This window comes from Nanorana parkeri, unplaced genomic scaffold (assembly GCF_000935625.1).
Source record: "Nanorana parkeri isolate BGI_ZX_2015 unplaced genomic scaffold, ASM93562v1 scaffold469, whole genome shotgun sequence".
Taxonomy (NCBI): domain Eukaryota; kingdom Metazoa; phylum Chordata; class Amphibia; order Anura; family Dicroglossidae; genus Nanorana; species Nanorana parkeri.
This window is the reverse complement of record NW_017306737.1, coordinates 575,297-594,286: the sequence shown is the minus strand read 5'-3', so window position 1 is coordinate 594,286 and position 18,990 is coordinate 575,297. Positions and strand designations below refer to the sequence as shown.

The following is an 18,990-nucleotide window of genomic DNA, read 5'->3' as shown; positions in this document are numbered from 1 at the left end:
CTTTTATTGGTTTGTGTTTTTATTGTGTCTTTAGAGATGAACCACATCTGAAGGCACAGCTCTGATTGGTTTGTGTTTGTATTGACTCCTTGGGGGCCAGCCACATCTAAAGGCACAGCTCTGATTGGTTTGTGGTTTTTTTTGTGTCTTTGGGGGTGGACCACATCTGAAGGCAAAGCTCTGATTTCTTTGTGTTTTATTGTATCTTTGGAGGTGGACCATATCTGAAGGCATAGCTCTGATTGCTTTGTACATGTATTCTGTCCTTGGGGGCAGACCATATCCGAAGGCACAGCTCTATTTGGTTTGTATATTTGCTGTGTCTTTGGGGGGCAGATCACATCTGAAGGCACAACTCTGATTGGTTAGTGTTTTTATCGACTCCTTGGGGAAGGACCACATCTGAAGGTTCAGCTCTGACTGGTTTCTGTTTTTTATGTCTTTCTACCTCTGTCTTTCTATGCAGGCCACGGGAGTCATCAGTAAGCAGATTTTGGTTGCCGTCTTGCCAGGGTTACCCACGTCAGCTGAGCTGTTTATTCTACCCCACCAAGACAGCCCAGGGGAAACCAAGAAGAAGACAGAAGACTTGACCCAGGTAAAAAAAAAAAAAATAATAATACATTATCATACTGTATTTTCCTGGCCACATTCACATTCTATATGCATACAGTATATGGTGACCCTTTGGTCATGTTAGTAACCCTTTGGTACTCTTCAAATATTTCAGGTGATTTCTCAGCCTTAGATAAATACCCTGAAGGGTTCTCATTTTGCTAACATGAAGGTATCCTCAGAATGTCTCAGTCTTTTAGCACTTATGGTACCTGGCTGACCCATTTTTTGGAGTCCCTCTCCTGTGTCAAAGTTATAAACACATTTATGAATTTGCTCTGTGCATCACCATCTTTTACTATATAAGCTACTCATAAATTAAAGGGTAAATCTACCCAAAGGTTTTATTTTAGTGCTAGGTGGAGCCTAATACGCTGTGTCAGCCCTTGGTTCCTTGTATGTCTTTACATAGTATTTGAGGTTGAATAAAGACATTAGTCCATCAAGTCCAACCTATTAGGATCTCATTCTAGGAGTACCCGTACCCCTGTATATTACCTGTACCCCTGTATATTACGGTCCCTTAAGAAATCGTCCAAAAGTTTCTTGAACAATTCCACATTATTTGCTGAAATCACCGCCTGTGGCAGTGAGTTCCAGACCCTAACTGATCTTACTGTGAAGAACCCCCTTCGCCCCTTGTGCTGGAATTTTTTTTCCACCAATTTTAGGTGATGGCCTCTAGTTTTTGTAACGGAGTTAATTTTAAACAGTTTATCGCTAATGTTGCTGCCACCATTAAACATTTTGTACATGGAAATCATATCCCCCCTTAATCTCCTCACCTCTAATGTGAACATGTTTAAATTTAGTAGCCTCGTCTCGTAGCTCTGGTCCTCCATACCCCTAATTAGTTTGGTTGCCCTTCGCTGGACTTTTTCCAACTCAAGGACATCTTTTCTTAGTACTGGTGACCAGAACTGGACCGCGTACTCCAGATGAGGTCGAACCAATGATCTATAAAGTGGCAAAATTATAGACTTGTCCCTGCAATACATCCCCTTTTTAATACAGGACAAGACCCTTCTAGCTTTGTTTACAGCAGCCTGGCACTGCAAACTACCTTTCAGTTTGTGGTCTACAATGACCCCCAAATCCTTCTCCATTTCTGACTTCCCCAGCGGCATACCCATAATTGTATAACCCATTTGTTTATTTTTAATTCCAAAGTGCATTACTTTGCATTTATCGACATTAAACCTCATCTGCCACATTAATGCCCACTCCCCTATTTTATCCAGGTCCTCCTGTAATGTTATAGTGTCTAAGTCCGTGTCTATTACCCTCCCCATTTTGGTGTCATCCGCAAACACGGAAATATCGCTGTTAACACCCTCCCCGATGTCATTAATAAATAAGTTGAACAATATGGGACCCAGCACAGAACCCTGAGGCACACCGCTCATTACACTACGGTCTTTGATACGCAAACCATGAGACCTCCCCGCCATAATTTCCAACTTTGTTCCCATCCACTTGGGAGACTTGGGTGTTCCTTCCCACCCTTGTGTGTTTCAGCTGCTCCTGTTTTCCCTTGTTAGAGTGGGGAAAGTTTGGAATTCCCTTCCACAGGCGGTGGAATCTGCTGATAACATTGATAAATACAAGAAACTTCTGGATGAGTTTCTTCCTTCGCAGAATTTACAGGGATTTGGGAAGTGTTAGGGTAAGAAAAATACACACACACACACACTCAGCGCATCTTCACTTTTTGAATTCAGGTTCACTTTAAATCATTTGCATATATATATATTTTTTGAGCGTGATACCTATAGATCATATTTTATGGGCTCTATCTTATGGAAATTTGAAGACTTCTCTGACAAGGATATATTTGTTTTGCTGTTTTTATAGCATTGCTTTCGCTGGATGTTTTTTTCAAAATCACGATGTAACGCTTTGCTTTTTGGCGATACTAAACTCGGTGATTAAGTATATACTTTGATGGGTTATGATATATCTGACGGTAATATGTGTTTATCTAGCGCTCTAGGCATTTTACCCTTATTTCGAATTACCGCTTTAACACCTTCTATCTGTGTGTTTATAGAAGCGCCGGCCCAAACACTCTCTCAGCGCGTTCGGCTTTTATTTAGACGATTCTGCAGGCAGGGCTTGGAGCACTTCACAGAGGAGTAATGAGTACTGAGATGCTACATGAGGCAGGTCAACGGAGATCATCCACTTCTAACAAAACAACAAAAGATTTTGTCAGCCCGGGCTTTCTTACTAGCTATCAGCATCCTCAACTTGATGGGATTGCCAGAATAAAGGCTGCTGCTGGTTTTGAATTAGAGCCAGAGAAATAACTGAGATAAGCTTTTACTTGGTAAGGGGGATAAAAAATACTAACGTAGGTGAGTGACTGGACTTGTTTCTACATTGTCGCATCCACTGTGTGCCATTCCAGAACCTATTACAATAGATGTAAAGCCCTGCATGCTGCATGAAAAAATATGACACCTGCCCATGGATTGAACATTAGCAATATCACTGAGAATCTGTTTGCTTCAGTTGAACAACAACCCTGGGAATACAGCCTATTCACTAGAGACCGGTGACATCACTGAGAATACAGCCTATTCACTAGAGACCGGTGACATCACTGAGAATGTAGACTATCCAATCACTAGAGACCAGTGACATCACTGAGAATGCAGCCTATCCAATCACTAGAGACCGGTGACATCACTGAGAATGCAGCCTATCCATTTACTAGAGACCGGTGACATCACTGAGAATGCAGCCTATCCATTCACTAGAGACCGGTGACATCACTGAGAATGCAGCCTATCCATTTACTAGAGACCGGTGATATCATTGAGAGTGGAGCCTATCCATTTACTAGAGACCGGTGATATCACTGAGAGTGGAGCCTATCCATTCACTAGAGACCGGTGACATCACTGAGAATGCAGCCTATCCATTCACTAGAGACCGGGGACATCACTGAGAATGCAGCCTATCCATTCACTAGAGACCGGGGACATCACTGAGAATGCAGCCTATCCATTTACTAGAGACCGGTGATATCATTGAGAGTGGAGCCTATCCATTCACTAGAGACCGGTGACATCACTGAGAATGCAGCCTATTCGTTAGAAACTGGTGACATCACTGAGAATGCAGCCTATTCGTTAGAAACTGGTGACATCACTGAGAATGCAGGCTATCCATTCACTAGAGATCAATAATATTGCTATGAATGCCGCCTATCCATTCACTAGAGACCCGTGACATCACAGAGAATGGAGCCCATCTATCCATTAAAGACCAGTGACTTCACTATGAATGCCACCTATCCATTTATTGGCAAAACAATCAGATTGCACCCCTTTGTAAAATCGCTCTCGCCTGATTACTAAAGAGACTCTCATAGACACCCCCCAATATAGCTTTCACCAACGTCACTGTTTTCTAGCAGTCTGATTGGCTGTGTCCTTATCAATACTGATCTACCCAGCAAAGTGACCTCAGTTTTTGGGTGTGTGCGGTACATATTAAACCACAAAAGCAATATGAAGTATTCTCCCAGCCCTGTCTAAATTGGTTGGGAATGGAATGCGCAAATTCACACATTTATGACTAAAGCGGATCCCCTCCGGCTTTTGCAAGAATATTGCATTCCAGAGAAATCTTTTCTTTCTGTAATCCCCGAGCCTCAGTGGTCATAAAGAGAGGGAGCAGGGAGGAGGAAGCGGCTCAGAGCTCTCCTGAAGACATGAAGGAAGCATGGAAAAGCCCACAGCTGCATCTGGCCGTCAGGTTAAATCAATCATACTTCATCGGCTTCATAACGGAGTTCAATGAGGGAAACAATAGCATTTTGGCATCCGTAAAGGCTGCTCTTACAGGTATGTTAACTCTGTGGCATCCAAACATGTTGAAGCAGAGCGCTAAGATTATTTTAAGTATAAAATCCTGGATAAAATAATTAAAAAGAAAGCAGCTTTTGCTGTGATACTCAACTTGACTCTGGTGTCTCCGGCAGAAGGTCCCCCTTTTCCACCAGTTGGTTCTCCTTCCATCATCACTCGACCAGGTTCCTGAGAGCCCAGGCTGTCTTGGACTTACCCCCAGGGGTGTTTCATCAAGTCATCTTGCGCTCACAGTAATATATGGCACTCACACCTCAATATACAGTATGAACGTAGTGCAGAAGAAGAGGAGGAACCTTGGGCATCATAAGACAATCTAGAAGATCCATGGAAGGAAAGTATATATATTATGATATTGGGGGGAATCTAGCACATATGGTGAGCGCTCAGGGGCCAGTCATGAAGCCGTTTTCACAGATAAAAGGAAAGTCTTTTATTAATTCCAAAGGTAGAAAAAGGAAATCCAACAAAAATAGCTTTCTTCAGCATACATATCAGCTTACCATTCACAGGTTATCCTGTTCAGTGTCCCAGGACCTTACTGTTTTCCTCAACAGAATCTCATCCGGGATATTCTGTGCCTTTGAGCATCTTTCAGCAGCCTTTGATTTCACACCCACACACCTTGGGTGCCTGGCTCTCTCTGCCTCTCCAAGCCTTCCAGCCCCCCAGGCTGTTCCTCGTGTGCCTCCAGCACACACACAAAACCACCTGGCAAAAGGGCTGTTATCAGCCACTTGGACAGTCTGGCCTGGCAATTGGCTCCACCCAAGACTTTTAGAAATCTCCAGAGACCCAGATCCCAGTTATACTCCAGAAAACCCGGAAAGACCTGGAAACCCAGCTCCTTTCCTGTAACACTATGGGGTCTATTCACGAAGCTGCCGAGGGCAGCCGAGTGAATGACCGATCTGAAGTGAAGTGAGCCGAACACTGTTCGGCTATTCACTTCAGGCTGGTATGGCTAATTTCAGAGAAATACAAAGTTAGGGGAAGTTCATCTAATCTGAATGATGATACAAAAACTTTTCTCTTGCATCAATTGGCAATTTTCTGTTCACCTATCCAGAGGCTTACGAGGGAATTGCATATATATATATAGCAGCAAAGCAGAGAAAGACTTTCAATGAAAGCACTGAGCAGTCTTCCTTTGTCCCGTTATCAGTTGGCGATGTGAAGGACACAAAAACTTGGACCGTTTCTCCGAGCCTCGCCGTAATTCTTCCCTGAAATTGGACGCGTTCCACCCCGGCAATAAAACATCTTCTAATTTGTTATGCTGCTTTTAATATCTTCGACCTAGATCCCGCTTAATCAGAAAATCCAAAAGGCTCCAGTGAATCAGGTGCAGGAGCGCGGATTAAGGGTCTCCGCGGGGCCGTTCCGGGGAAAATCGCCGGCGGTTCTCTAAATGCTGAGCTGGCGCACGGAAATTTTTATGTTTTTTTTTTTTACAGCTCTGCCGCAACCGCTGACCTAAATCAAACTTAAGTGTCTATCACTAATCACGGGATTATTAATCTTCCCTGCTAATTAGATGTTACTATTCATTACTTGTCCTTGGTGAAAAATGTCTCGTGAAAAATTAGCCCTATTACAGGATTATTTCAGCCCTTGACAACACATTTAATTCTCAAGATGAAGAAGAGTTAGTGGAGAGAGGAACCAAAAATAGGCCGAGGCACTAATTATTTTCATTGAGCCGAGAAGATAAGAGATAGAAAGATTAAATGTTGGCTGGAACAGTAGCAAGTTCTACTCTTGTCCATTGTTAAGGTCTAAAGCCCAAACTTTTTTTTTTTTTGCGATAGAATGGAATGATTAGAGGTCAGGGGTCTTTTTTTTTTATACCTTTAGTGTGTAGCCCCCATCACCTTTTGTGAGGTGGCTACTAGACATTTAGTGATTGCCAGGGCTGTAGTCAGCCTGGCCGGATTACAGTTGGCATTTATCTGGTTAATTCCAGGATCTCTAGCATTGACTGTACCCCCCCTGGGTGGAGTGTGACCCTGCTGTATTGTGGGGCAGCCAATGAGAGGCACTGTGAGTGTATGTACAGTACAGCAGCCAATCACTGGGTTTCTCTCAACCAGTGGTGCATGTTGGGATAGGGTACATATACTGGAGGGAAGTGCCATGTGCTCAGACTAGTTGGGACCAGCCATGGATAAGCACAGGTCTGGGTGCTGTCCAGCCACCCCCCAGGCTAGGTCTGAAGCCTGGGGGTGGGCAGTGCCTGGAGTGTGGGAAGAGTTTCCCTAGGCCTCAAGTATGGAGGAGGCCTGTGTTGTTATCAGAGGAGGCGAACCAGGGAATCTGATGTCTGCTGCAGGTGTCTGGAACATAGATAATCTCAGTAGCATGGCTGGTGTCTCTCCTGCTGAGGATTTGTGCTCATCCCTGATCATCTGTTACTCCAATTACTATTCGCTGTATCACAAGTGGATCTACACTGAAATACTAACAAGGTCTGGTGAGTCTGGAGTCTATGTCTGTTGCACCATAGATGTCTAGGATCCCTACACCCTCTCTCCCCAGTATGAAAATGTTATTACTGCAGTGGACATCAGCTTTGTGGGCACTAGAAGAGAGCGGTTAAATGCTAATGGGGCGGCTGAAGACCAAATCCCCTAGACAACTAGTGATGACCCGGGTTATTCCAGCAGCTCCTTAAGGGGTGAGCGCTACAAGTATAATACAAAACACAAAAATTCCCCAGCCCCAACCTGCCAGCCAGCCTGCAACCAAACAAGTAGCCCTGCCAACAGTATGCGTTAAAATCAGAGGTTTTAGTTGCACAAACTTTTGGCCAAAAATATGTAGAAGCCACACTGCCGCGCCAAGGCACCTCTGCAAAGTGTGGTCCTAACTCTATGTATCTGAGTCTCCAAGTGTGAGCATATTAATGAAGTCGATAGATTGCATGCAGGTGTACCTGGAGGTAGCCTACTCCTCCTAATAAGGTGCAGGGACGCACTGGGGGCCCAGCAACCAAAAATGCACGCTGGGACCCCAGTGCATCCCCCTAACCAAAAATTATTAGGAGGAGTAGGCTACCTCCAGGTACACCTGCATGCAATCTATCGACTTCATTAATATGCTCACACTTGGAGACTCAGATACATAGAGTTAGGACCACACTTTGCAGAGGTGCCTTGGCGCGGCAGTGTGGCTTCTACATATTTTTGGCCAAAAGTTTGTGCAACTAAAACCTCTGATTTTAACGCATACTGTTGACAGGGCTACTTGTTTGGTTGCAGGCTGGCTGGCAGGTTGGGGCTGGGGAATTTTTGTGTTTTGTATTGTTGTAAGCCTTCCCATTGTGCTCCCTGCTATAAAGGCTGGTTATGGATTCATGCATGTACCACTTCTTTCTAGTTTGACTATTTTTGGTTAGGGGGATGCACTGGGGTCCCAGCGTGCATTTTTGGTTGCTGGGCCCCCAGTGCGTCCCTGCACATTATTAGGAGGAGTAGGCTACCTCCAGGTACACCTGCATGCAATCTATCGACTTCATTAATATGCTCACACTTGGAGACTCAGATACATAGAGTTAGGACCACACTTTGCAGAGGTGCCTTGGCGCGGCAGTGCGGCTTCTACATATTTTTGGCCAAAAGTTTGTGCAACTAAAACCTCTGATTTTAACGCATACTGTTGACAGGGCTACTTGTTTGGTTGCAGGCTGGCTGTCAGGTTGGGGCTGGGGAATTTTTGTGTTTTGTATTGTTGTAAGCCTTCCCATTGTGCTCCCTGCTATAAAGGCTGGTTATGGATTCATGCATGTACCACTTTTTTCTAGTGAGCGCTACAAGTGTTTAATTGGGAAAGTTTCTCTGCACTTCCTGTGCTGTAGACACAACTGGAAGTGAGAGGGGATCTTCCCAGAGGGAGTTAGTTGTCACCAGAATAAAGGGTTCATTTATACATTGTATTTCTATACCCGTCACCGCCATCTAGGGGCGCTAGAGCCATGCAAATGACATCCGCCTGGCTATAGACTGACCGGAACTTTTATAAATGAACCTTTATGTGTCCCTGTTCTCTTTATTTCTGTTTTGCTGACACCTTTCTGTCTCATTGACAGTGGGAATGATCAAATAAACCTTCATCAATGTAGCCAAATCTAAAAACTTTAGACTAGGGATGCACCGATACCGATACTAGTATCGATGCCAAGTATTTGGGCGAGTACTCGTACTCGCCCAAATGCTAAGATGCCTTGCCCGATACTTGAGCTTCTGGTAATAGGAAGCCGGGCAGTGAGTCATTACATGCTGCCTGGCTTCTTGATTGGCCGGGAAGTTGTCTCAATGGAGCTGGCCAATCAGTAAGCCGGGCAGCATGCCCTTACACGCCCCCGGCTTTCTGATTCGCCAGAAAGCCGGCTTCATGTTTCCCTTGTCAACTGGTGACGAGGGAGCATGAAGTCAATAAGGAATCCGGGCACTGTGTAATGAAGCGTTGCCTGGCTTCCTGATTGGGCAGCTTCTCGACCAATCAGGAAGCGTCATTACAAGGCACCCGGCTTCCTGATTGGCCAGAAAGCTGGCTCCATGCTTCCTCGTCACCTGGTGATGAGGAGCATGGAGACGACTTCCCTGCTGATCGAGAAGCCGGGTGGCGAGTCTTTACACACCGCCCGTATTCTGGTGCCTATTGAACAGTGCAGTAATATTAGACACACAAGTCATGAGGAGGTGTTTAGTACAATGTCCATCCAACTGAATATCTATTTATGTGATTCAAATGGGGCTTCTAAGGTCCTATTAATAAACTAATAAACACACTCCCATCAGTAATGATACCGCACAATGAGCATGAGAGCATTATATCTTAGATGAATGTGCAGTTCATTATGGAATAAATAACAGGAAATGCCATTTGAAGTGTATGTGAAGGGGCGGCACACAATTCACACTTCTAACTCAATCAACTTGCCCAGAGGACGTTTATTTACCATAGCACAATCAGAAAGAGCTTAAGGTGAACTGAAAATGTCAACATCAAGCTATGTTTTCAGTCTTGGTGGTATAGTTGAAGAGTAAGGGCTGCTGTTGGCTCCCTCTAGTGCAGGCCACATGTTGGAAGTCCTAGACACTTGGTCACGTAATCTCTCCTGAAGGCAAGGATCGTCTTTCAGATTGGCTTATCTGCTCCTTTAGTAGCAATCTCATCCATGGTCAAGTGTCTAGGGCCTTCAGACATATAGTGAGCAAAGAAACAAAACCTAGAGCACTATGTTCTCCAGGAAACATAGCCATTTCAGCCCTTCTATTATTTTTATGTATTAATCCCAGACTTTATATTATTAGTTAAGTACAGGACAGAAAGAGACACATCACTAAAATAAATGGTGTCCTTCCCGCCTCTAAAAGAGTCAACATGTCCTTCTATCTATATCAAATATGCAGTATGTTATTTGTAGCAATATATCAAATAAATAATACAATTGCAGGAAAAAAAGAATCTTGTGATCTGTATAGATAGAGAAGGACTTACAACATTATATTTAAAGATTTAATTTGCTACTTGCTTGTCGGTTGAATTAAAGTTAACGATAGGCGGTGAGCGTATCATTTCTTTATGTGGTCTCCCATGCTCCCTCTGGATTCTTCCCAGCAGATGGATGGATTTGTCACATACGAGACAAATAAAAAATCATGCTTGTGGGTTTGCATAATCACTCTGAACATTCTATATCAATTCCCTCCACGCCAAACTCTACAGATGTCATTGAAGGAAAGGAATTGTATCTGTGACAGCTGCTTACAGAACTCTGCGTTCTGCTGACTTTGAGTCAATTTATTTCTTTGACTTTGAGTTCTTTAATTTGTGTTGGACTTTCACTGAGAACTCAGGAGTAGGGATCAGCTTAGGTTCGGCCTGAACTCGGCCTAAACCTGAGCTCCTCCAAGTACAAATCCAGAAAGAGCTCTACCCAAACACATAAGAAAGTTACCCAATTAGCTGCTGTCAGGGAATTCCCCAACCATAGCTTGACATAAGCAAAGGGCCGGAAGGCAGTGATGTAATTGGCCTTATATGGCTATATGCCTACATTTGGGGTCAGGTGCAGGACTGTAGCCAATTACCGTTTTCGGACGGCGCAGTGCATTGTGGGATGTGCCGTGGTCGAACAGACCGCGGACATCCCATACTGTTCGGCGTTCGGCGAACGCTAGAACATGCAATGTTCGAGTCGAACCTATGGTCGACTCGAACATGCAGCCCATCCTTAATCCTGACAATACTGTCTGTATCCACCCAGCTGCGGGATTGATATAGGCATCTGGATAGGCAGAGCCAGCTGTGCCTGCCCCCTCCCCTGTCCGTTTCGCCAGTCAGCACTGGAGGATCGGACAGGGGAGGGGGGATCCCTGCAGGGAGCCGTGAGTGACAGTCACTCACGGCTCTCTGCAGGGATAGATCGAGAGGTGAGCGAACGCCGGTATGTGTTCGCTCACTTCCCGATCTACTGAGCCGACCTGTGACAGTTTCATTGTCACACGTCGGCACAAACTATGAGGATGAGTGAAAATCACTTGCCTCATAATTCTCCTTTAACTTACATAAATGCCATGTTAGGTAAATGATATCAGCAAAAGCCTATCCCACCTCAAACTAATTACTCAACCATCACGTTCTCAGATAATTCAACCCCACACAGCTACCTCCTCATGTATCACTGGCCCCTCCCTTTTATATTGTAGGCCCTCCTTACCATGTTGTCTTGAATTGTATTGTGATTGTCTTCCTTATATTGTAAAGCGGGTCCCCATACATTCCTATGGGGACCGTTCATGCGATCGCCCGGCTCCGCGCGATACGATCCGCCTGCCGCCCAAAATGCTCCCTGAGCCTTTTTTTTCCACGCTGATCAGCACGGATTCCATACAGATTTAATGGAGCCCCACTAATCAGTGCATTTATGGGCATTTTTAATTGCGTTTCACTACTGAAAAGCAAATACAAACGCCCAGAAACGCCCTTTTAAAATTAGTGCGGAAACTGCGCTGAAATGCATCCGCCCTGGTGTCATTGGGGCCTCAAATAAAATATTAAACAGTAAGGAGGATCATTAATGTTTCATTTGCCAGAAATGCCAAGATGATAAGATTTTTCTTTTGATCAAACATTTGTTTCTTTTCTCAGATTGCCGATTTGTTCATTAACAAACTCAATCAAGACATGGTTCATTTTGAGCTGAAACCCGGCGTACGGATCATGGTCCATGTAGCTCATCTAACAGCAGGTAATTGCTACAATATACATTTTCCTTGGCTTGTCTGTAATGATATGTTATGTTCTAGAAGACCACAGCAGATGAGCAGGACTCATCATGGTAGGTAGCGCGATCAACCAAAAATGTGCTTCTAACAGCATATCGTTTTCCCATGTTGGAGAAACATAGGTTGGGTTCTATGTCAGAGAGACATGATTTGTATTGTATGTTAGAGACATATAAGTTGCATGATGGAGAGACATAAGTTGCATGTTGGAGAGACATGAGGTGTATGTTGGAGAGACATGAGGTGTATGTTGGAGAGACATGAGTTGTATGTTGGAGAGACATGAGTTGTATTGCATGTTAGAAACACATAAGTTGCATGTTGGAGAGTATCACGTACCTGGTAGAGGACCGATTAGCTTAGGAGGCCTCCCTTGCGGCTCTTGTCTCATACCCCTGGATGTGGGGACAGGGAGCGAGTAGACAGAGAGAAGCACGAGTGCCAAGGTGTTCAGACACTGCGCCTGGTAACAGTCCGGCAATTGGTTCCCTGGGAGGATGAGCAGGGCTGGTGTTCACCTGAGAAGTCAGCGTGGTATACAGCAGGAACTGGAGCGAAGTCAAACAAGCCAGGGGTCAAAAGCCAGATGGTCAGCACGGTACCAAGAGAGAAGACAGAAGCGAAATCAGGAAACAAGCAGAGGTCAAGGGCAGGTAGCGATCAGGCGTAGTCAAGGAAATCCAGGTCAAGGCAACAGGTAATCAAACTGACAGGAACAAAAGCTCAAAGACCGTTTAACACTGACCCATTGGGCAAGCCAGTTTACATAGAGTCATCTATCAGAGAGAGAGGGACGTATCAATTCCTGTGTGGCACTTTCATACGTCCGTTATGTTGCCAGCGCACTAGCTCATGTTTTTAACTAACCCGAAAGACTGGGACCGGCTCATGCGCAGTAGCACACAAACTCCTGGCTGTGGCCCTACAGAGAGACATGAGTTGTATGTTTGAGAGACATGAGTTGTATTATATGTTAGAGGGACAATAGCTGTATTGTTAGAGAGACATGTTGCATTGTATATTAGAAAGGCTTAGATGTAGTAAACATGAGTTGTATTATATATTAGAGACAAGAGTTGTATAGAGGGACATAAGTTGGGTTGTATGTAAGGGGGGGGAGGGGGCAATTGGCCACAGGTCACATGGAGAATCGATGTTTTTTATTTCTTCATTATGTGTTTTTGTTAATGTCTGATCACCATATTACCTGTCTGGGAGGCCATAGAGGCCATTTTTTTTGCATTTTCTTTGTGGTTTTTTTCCCCTTTTATGGCTTTAGCTTAACATTTCATCCACAAATTAAAAAAGAAAAAAAGATTTGCCTGAAGTTGATTGAGTTGCTTTGATACCCAACTCAAGGCGCCTTGTTCAGGCTGGTCACTTGATGCAGAGGGTCCTCTTTGGTCTTCTCCAGCCATGGGTGATCTTGGATAATACAGAGAGTGGCGCTGACGTAATAAAGCCAGCACTACTGTCTTTGTCAATACACTGTGGGTGCAGGGTGCTATGCTCTGGGGACAGGGCCATGATGTCCTGTTCTCAGTGTTTAGCAAGTGTTCCAGGTTGAGTGACTCTGGGCACACAAAAAAAAAAGAAACCTCCAAAAGAACATTTAAAGGACAAAAAAAACATTAGCTTTAGTTGTACGTATCGTCTCTCATACTAGTTAACTACTGTACATGCAGGGCCGGATTTCCCACAAGGCCAACCGAGGCCCAGCCTCGGGGCAGCAGGGAGTAGAGGGGCAGCAGGGGTGTGGAATTCCTATCTCCAGATATCTGGGACATGTAGTTCCGGGCACCGGGCGGGTAGTTGTTTTCTACATTTACCCCTACTTTGGGCAAGCAGGGCTAAATGTAGAGCGGGGAAGGCGCTGCTTGTTTTGTACAAGTGATCTCAGCGATGTCGCCAAGATCACTTGTATGCAGCCTGCATACAGGGGGGCGCATTGAGGAACCTTCATTGGGGCAGCAGAGAGAGTAAATCCAGCCCTGTGTATATGTCGATTATTATAAAGAGCATAACTCAGATTGCTCCAGGAACAGTAGAACCTTAAGAAATTAACTTGTTAGGCCTTCAAAGCAAGGTGTTTTTTCCAATGCAAAAACAGAAATCCACAATGATCCTTTCCTTTGAATACAGCCAACTAATTACTCATACCTAGCTGAATAAAACCCTTCTAAGTCCCAGATATGTCCAAATTGCTTATAAATAAGGTCCCAGATCATACTTGGGAATCCAGTGGAGGTAACAGATGTAGTGGAGACTGCGAGTAAGTGGAAAATTATCCAGGGACGTCTCGGTGGAGGAAAGGCAGGATGCAGATAAGAAGGTCCACAGTGTGTAACTTACATCTTGCTAGCGCGGTTGTTAATAAGTTCCTGGGGAATGTCAATTCGTGTTCTTGCATACCATTAGCGCCAGAGCAGATGTTGCTAGTGCCCCGGCTCTATACGGATTGCATACCACAGCTCACTTTCTGCTGTCTTCTGCAGGACGCCTATTCATTTACAGGCATCTACAGAGAAGCTAATGAGCTGTTTTCTGTGTTTCACAAATTAAAGGGTCAGTCCACTCAAAACTAATATGTCAGTGTTTGGTAGATGCTGGAGAGTTACACCACGTGACAATTTCCTCTGTGTCTCAGGGACCCTATTGCGAGATCTCGGGGGGTCTGTTCACCTGATGTGATCATTACAAGGGGATTCTGAAGGATATTTTACTTCTTTTATATTATATTATGAAGAATGTAAGAGGAGGGATTGGCACACACCAAGGTGGACGCGAACAGCCAAAGCTTCCAGGTGGGACAGGAACAGAATTTGGAGACTATAGCAAGGAGATCTCAATGTTGCAGGAGCATCCAGGAACTGATTCCACTTATAGCTAAAATATTACTTTGGGTGGACTGACACTTTAATTGAGACATTATTATGATTATGAAACAAAGAAAAACCATCACTCCAGAATTCAATTCTCCATTTAAAGTATATGTAAACCCTTACAATGAATTGGCCTTCCATTTGGCCTGTTAAATATACCATTGAAGGTGTTTTGTTATATCTGTTCGATAAGTGCAAAAAAAAACCCTGTTGATCATGCCAGAAACTTTGTGAGCGGACAACTTCCTGTGCTCTCCGCCTGCGCTGTACTCTTATCAGTTATCATTGTTCGCAGTTCTCTGTTAACTATTAAACACCACCATTTGTGCTGACACTCTTCCTTCTGGAGGGGGGCCACTTTGTTCCCCATGGTCCCTGTGTGTGTTGTAAAGCAGTCACCGCTCCAAGCTCGCTCCCGGGATGGACTACAATCTCATGTTTCGTTTACTAATTTGTAGTGAGATTGTAGTCCATACCGGAAGCGAGCTTGGAGCGGTGACTACTCTACAACACATACAGGGACCATGGGGAACAAAAGTAGCCCCCCTCCAGAAGGAAGGACAGTGTCAGCACCAATTCAGAGATGATTGGAGGATTTACAGCCGAGCGATAGACAAATAAGATACATTGTTGTTCATAGTTAAGGTACTTGAATGCATTTTTAGGATTTAACTCCGGAGTTTTATCACTTTAAATAATGAAGTATAGTGAGTGCATATAAAAGGCCACCCACGTCTTGGGAATACACAGATCCCTTTTCACCTGCTGACAAAATAAGGGAAATTCACAAACCAAAAGCTGCATGTACCTTTAGTCTGGAGATATCAATAACCTTCTTTTGACCTGCATTTGATCTGCTTCAAACTGGTTTTGCATTCTAATAAACTTGAATTCAAAACCAGCTTGAAGTGCACCAATGCCTGTCAACAGAGGCCCCTAAAGAACCTAAAGTGGAAATTACCTTGAAAAAAAATGCTAGTCAATAGTATAGTCTTTGTATGTTTCTTCTGTCAAAATAACTGCCTTTATGTTGAAAAAGTCATTTTTCCATTTGCTAGTTATGTCTCTTGCATGTGCTGTGGCAGCGTACACTCTTAGCATCTGTATATTTGAGCCTGGTGGCAAGATTATGCAACTCCACCGGGCATATGCAGGAGTTGCATCATCGGTGATGTCCACCCAATGGCCAAAGAAGAAGAGCACCAAGTGTAGGAGAAAATGAGGATAGCAGCAACAGAGAGCATGGAGAGGTAATCAGTGAAGGAGGGAAAACTCAAGGTAAGTTTTCCATGCATACTTGCACATTGTGGCAAGTTCTCCTGTTAACAGGGATCCACAGTAGAAGGACGGTGGTCCTGATTCCTCTATATAGATCTTATTTATCACTAGAGGTCCAGCAGGAGGAAGGAGGTCCTTATTCCTCTATATAGATCTTTATTATCACTAGAGGGGTCCCCAGCAGGAGGAAGGAGGTCCTGATCCCTCTATATAGATCTTTATTATCACTAGAGGGATCACCAGCAGGAGGAAGGAGGTCCTTATTCTTCTATATTGATCTTTAGTTATCACTAGAGGGATCTCCAGCAGGAGGAAGGAGGTCCTGATCCCTCTATATAGATCTTTATTATCACTAGAGGGATCACCAGCAGGAGGAAGGAGTTCCAGATTCCCCTATATAGATCTTTGGTTATCACTAGAGGGATCCCCAGATTCCCTGGCAATAGGAAGAAAGGGGTTCTGATTCCCCTATATAGATCTTTATTATCACTAGAGGGATCCCCAGATTCCCTGGCAATAGGAAGAAAGGGGTTCTGATTCCCCTATATAGATCTTTAGTGAGACCTCATTTAGAATACTGTTTCCAGTTCGCACTTACAAAAAGAAATTGGAAAGATAGAAAAAGTCCAGAGACAGGCAAGAGAAATGGTGAAATGTCTGAGGGATAAAAGGAGAGACTACAGGAATTTAATATATCCAGTTTTGCGAAATGAAGGGAAAGGATGGGCACGCATGAAAAGTTTAGACATGAAGGGTTTAAGAGTACAGTATTTTCAATATGAAGCTGAAATCAAGAATATGGGGATATGACCTTGAACTAGTAGGAGGAAAGTTCAAAACCAACCTTACAGTTGTATGATTTTAGCAATAGAGTAGTTGATGTTTGAAACAAACTCCCAACACAGGTGCTGAAACAACAGTAAGTACATTTAAAAATGCTTGAGCCCAATATAGACTCAGACCAAAAGATCAAAAACATAATAATAAAAAAAGGAATGACTCTATGCACTTGGTCTTTTCCAACGATCGCTATATTTCCATAAGATGCCTGTCATAGTGCATAGAAGGGTCCCAGGCATTGTGTAAATTGAAATGGAAATAAAGAAAGAGAAAAAAAACATCGATATCTCATAGGAGAAAATCCATGTCTATGTTTTGGAGCAGTCTGCCTTCACCGGAGTCATTTTACATTTACACCACCAATAGCTGCCACTTCGCATCAGGCATTAACTTGAAGTATGAGAGATGAAGAGAGGAAAAGACAACATCATCTTTTTAAATGAACAGCATTTTTAATAAGAAGCCAATTAGAAAAATGGGCCAACAAACAATGCTCAAAGTATAATTCCATTACATTTCCGTAATGGGCCTCTCATTAGAGAAGTTTGGGGATTTAATCGAACTATTAATCAGTTGTTGTAACGAAGATTAAAGACCGTACTATTGTCTTGTTTTCTTTTTTAATGAACTGATGTCTCTTGTCTATTCAGATTTTAATTAGATATCTATATATATATATATATATAGATCTATATACATAGATCTATATATATAGATCTATATATATATAGATCTATATAAACACACCTATTCCTCACTTAACGACCGAGTTCCGTTCCTACGACCAGGTCGTTAAACAAATTGGTCGTTAAGCGAGGAACTGTATACAGTACTGTATAGTGTTGCAGATGTACAGTACTGAACAGTGTACTGTAAATCGGGCAATAAAATACTTACCAAGACCCGCAGTGAAGAACGGAGTACAGCACTTCCGCCGGCGTGACGTCGCATTGCCTCTGCCACATTCCCGCACGTAAGGTCGGAGAGCTGGTTGTAAGTCGCAAAACAGGTAAGCCGTAAAGCGAGGAATGTCTGTATATATGGGGCATATTAGCTCATTACATACACGGCCCCTGGTTCCTGTGCTTTACTGCTCCTTTTCACAATGCAAGTCATTGGGGTTGATTTACTAAAGGCAAATTGGCTGTTCACTCTACAAGGGAATTTGCACTTTGCATGGGGATTTTTCCTTAGCTTAGTGAATCTGGTACAAATTCACTTTGCAAGGTGTACCCAATTACGAGCCAGCCAAATACAAAAGCAATCTTTTTTGCTTGCATACAACTGATGATATGAATTATGGAAGTCAGTGCATCATTACCTCATTCGCTAATCTAAGGGAAAATTCCCTTGCAAAGTGCAAATTCCCGTGTAAAGGGACTAAAGCCTGTTTGGTAAATCAACCCCTTTGAGTTGGTCAACCTAGTAAAAAAATAAAGCCAACGTACTCCCTGTGTGGCTGATGCATTTGCAGTTAAGGGAATGACAGAGTAATTACATTGAGCCACTGAAAGCTCCATCTAGTGTAAACATTTACTAACTGTGCCAAAGCCCCCCAACTTTATTTTAAATTCATCATGTCACGTGAATAAAGGACTTTGCCATCATCCGGGCATTTATAAATACAGTATATATTTCTAAGGGGCTGACTGATCTTCTTTTCAGATACACATGATCAGCCAATGTTTGGGGCAGATTTTTGGCCAAACAGACATCTGTGACTTTTGCTAATTGATGTAAGAGGCTTGTAGGTGGGGCCTTATTGTCACGATTATTAAGACTGCTCTCGTTGGTAATGTCTACTAGTGACATGAGGTGGTTTGCTGCTCGAATGGGTGGGCTGGTCTTATGTAGAAGAAGAAATTAATGTCTGGAAGAAAATGGGCAAGGCAGGTTGGTTGAGACGACGTGCAAGTGGACCTCTGCAGAGATTAGGCACTGTTCCCCTGTAAGTATTAGTTTAGCCTTTGCGATGGAAGTTCACCAACATGGCAACCATGGCTTCCCCATGATAGATGAGCATGGGAAAATAATCCTTGTGGGGCAGGAACTGGTATCCGAGCCCCTTTTTAGGACCTGCTTGGTGAAGGCAGTAAAAAAAGTCCATGTATTGCCTGGATTGTGTGTGGGACCATCATAAGAGGCCGGGCCAGTCGAATGAGATCCAATGCCACTTCCAGTGAGTTGGATAAAACCTTTTTCAGA

At 43.7% G+C, this 18,990-nt stretch overlaps 1 protein-coding gene across 1 annotated transcript in view; it reads left to right on the top strand.

Annotated features, from left to right (window-relative positions):
• Nucleotides 1–18,990, top strand: part of LOC108790375 (VPS10 domain-containing receptor SorCS1-like) — a 475,033-nt gene that overhangs the window by 438,932 nt on the left and 17,111 nt on the right. The window contains exons 23-24 of the mRNA XM_018560623.1: nucleotides 467–598; nucleotides 11,649–11,748. Of these exons, the coding sequence (XP_018416125.1) occupies nucleotides 467–598; nucleotides 11,649–11,748 (232 nt within the window). The remainder of the gene's footprint in view (nucleotides 1–466; nucleotides 599–11,648; nucleotides 11,749–18,990) is intronic.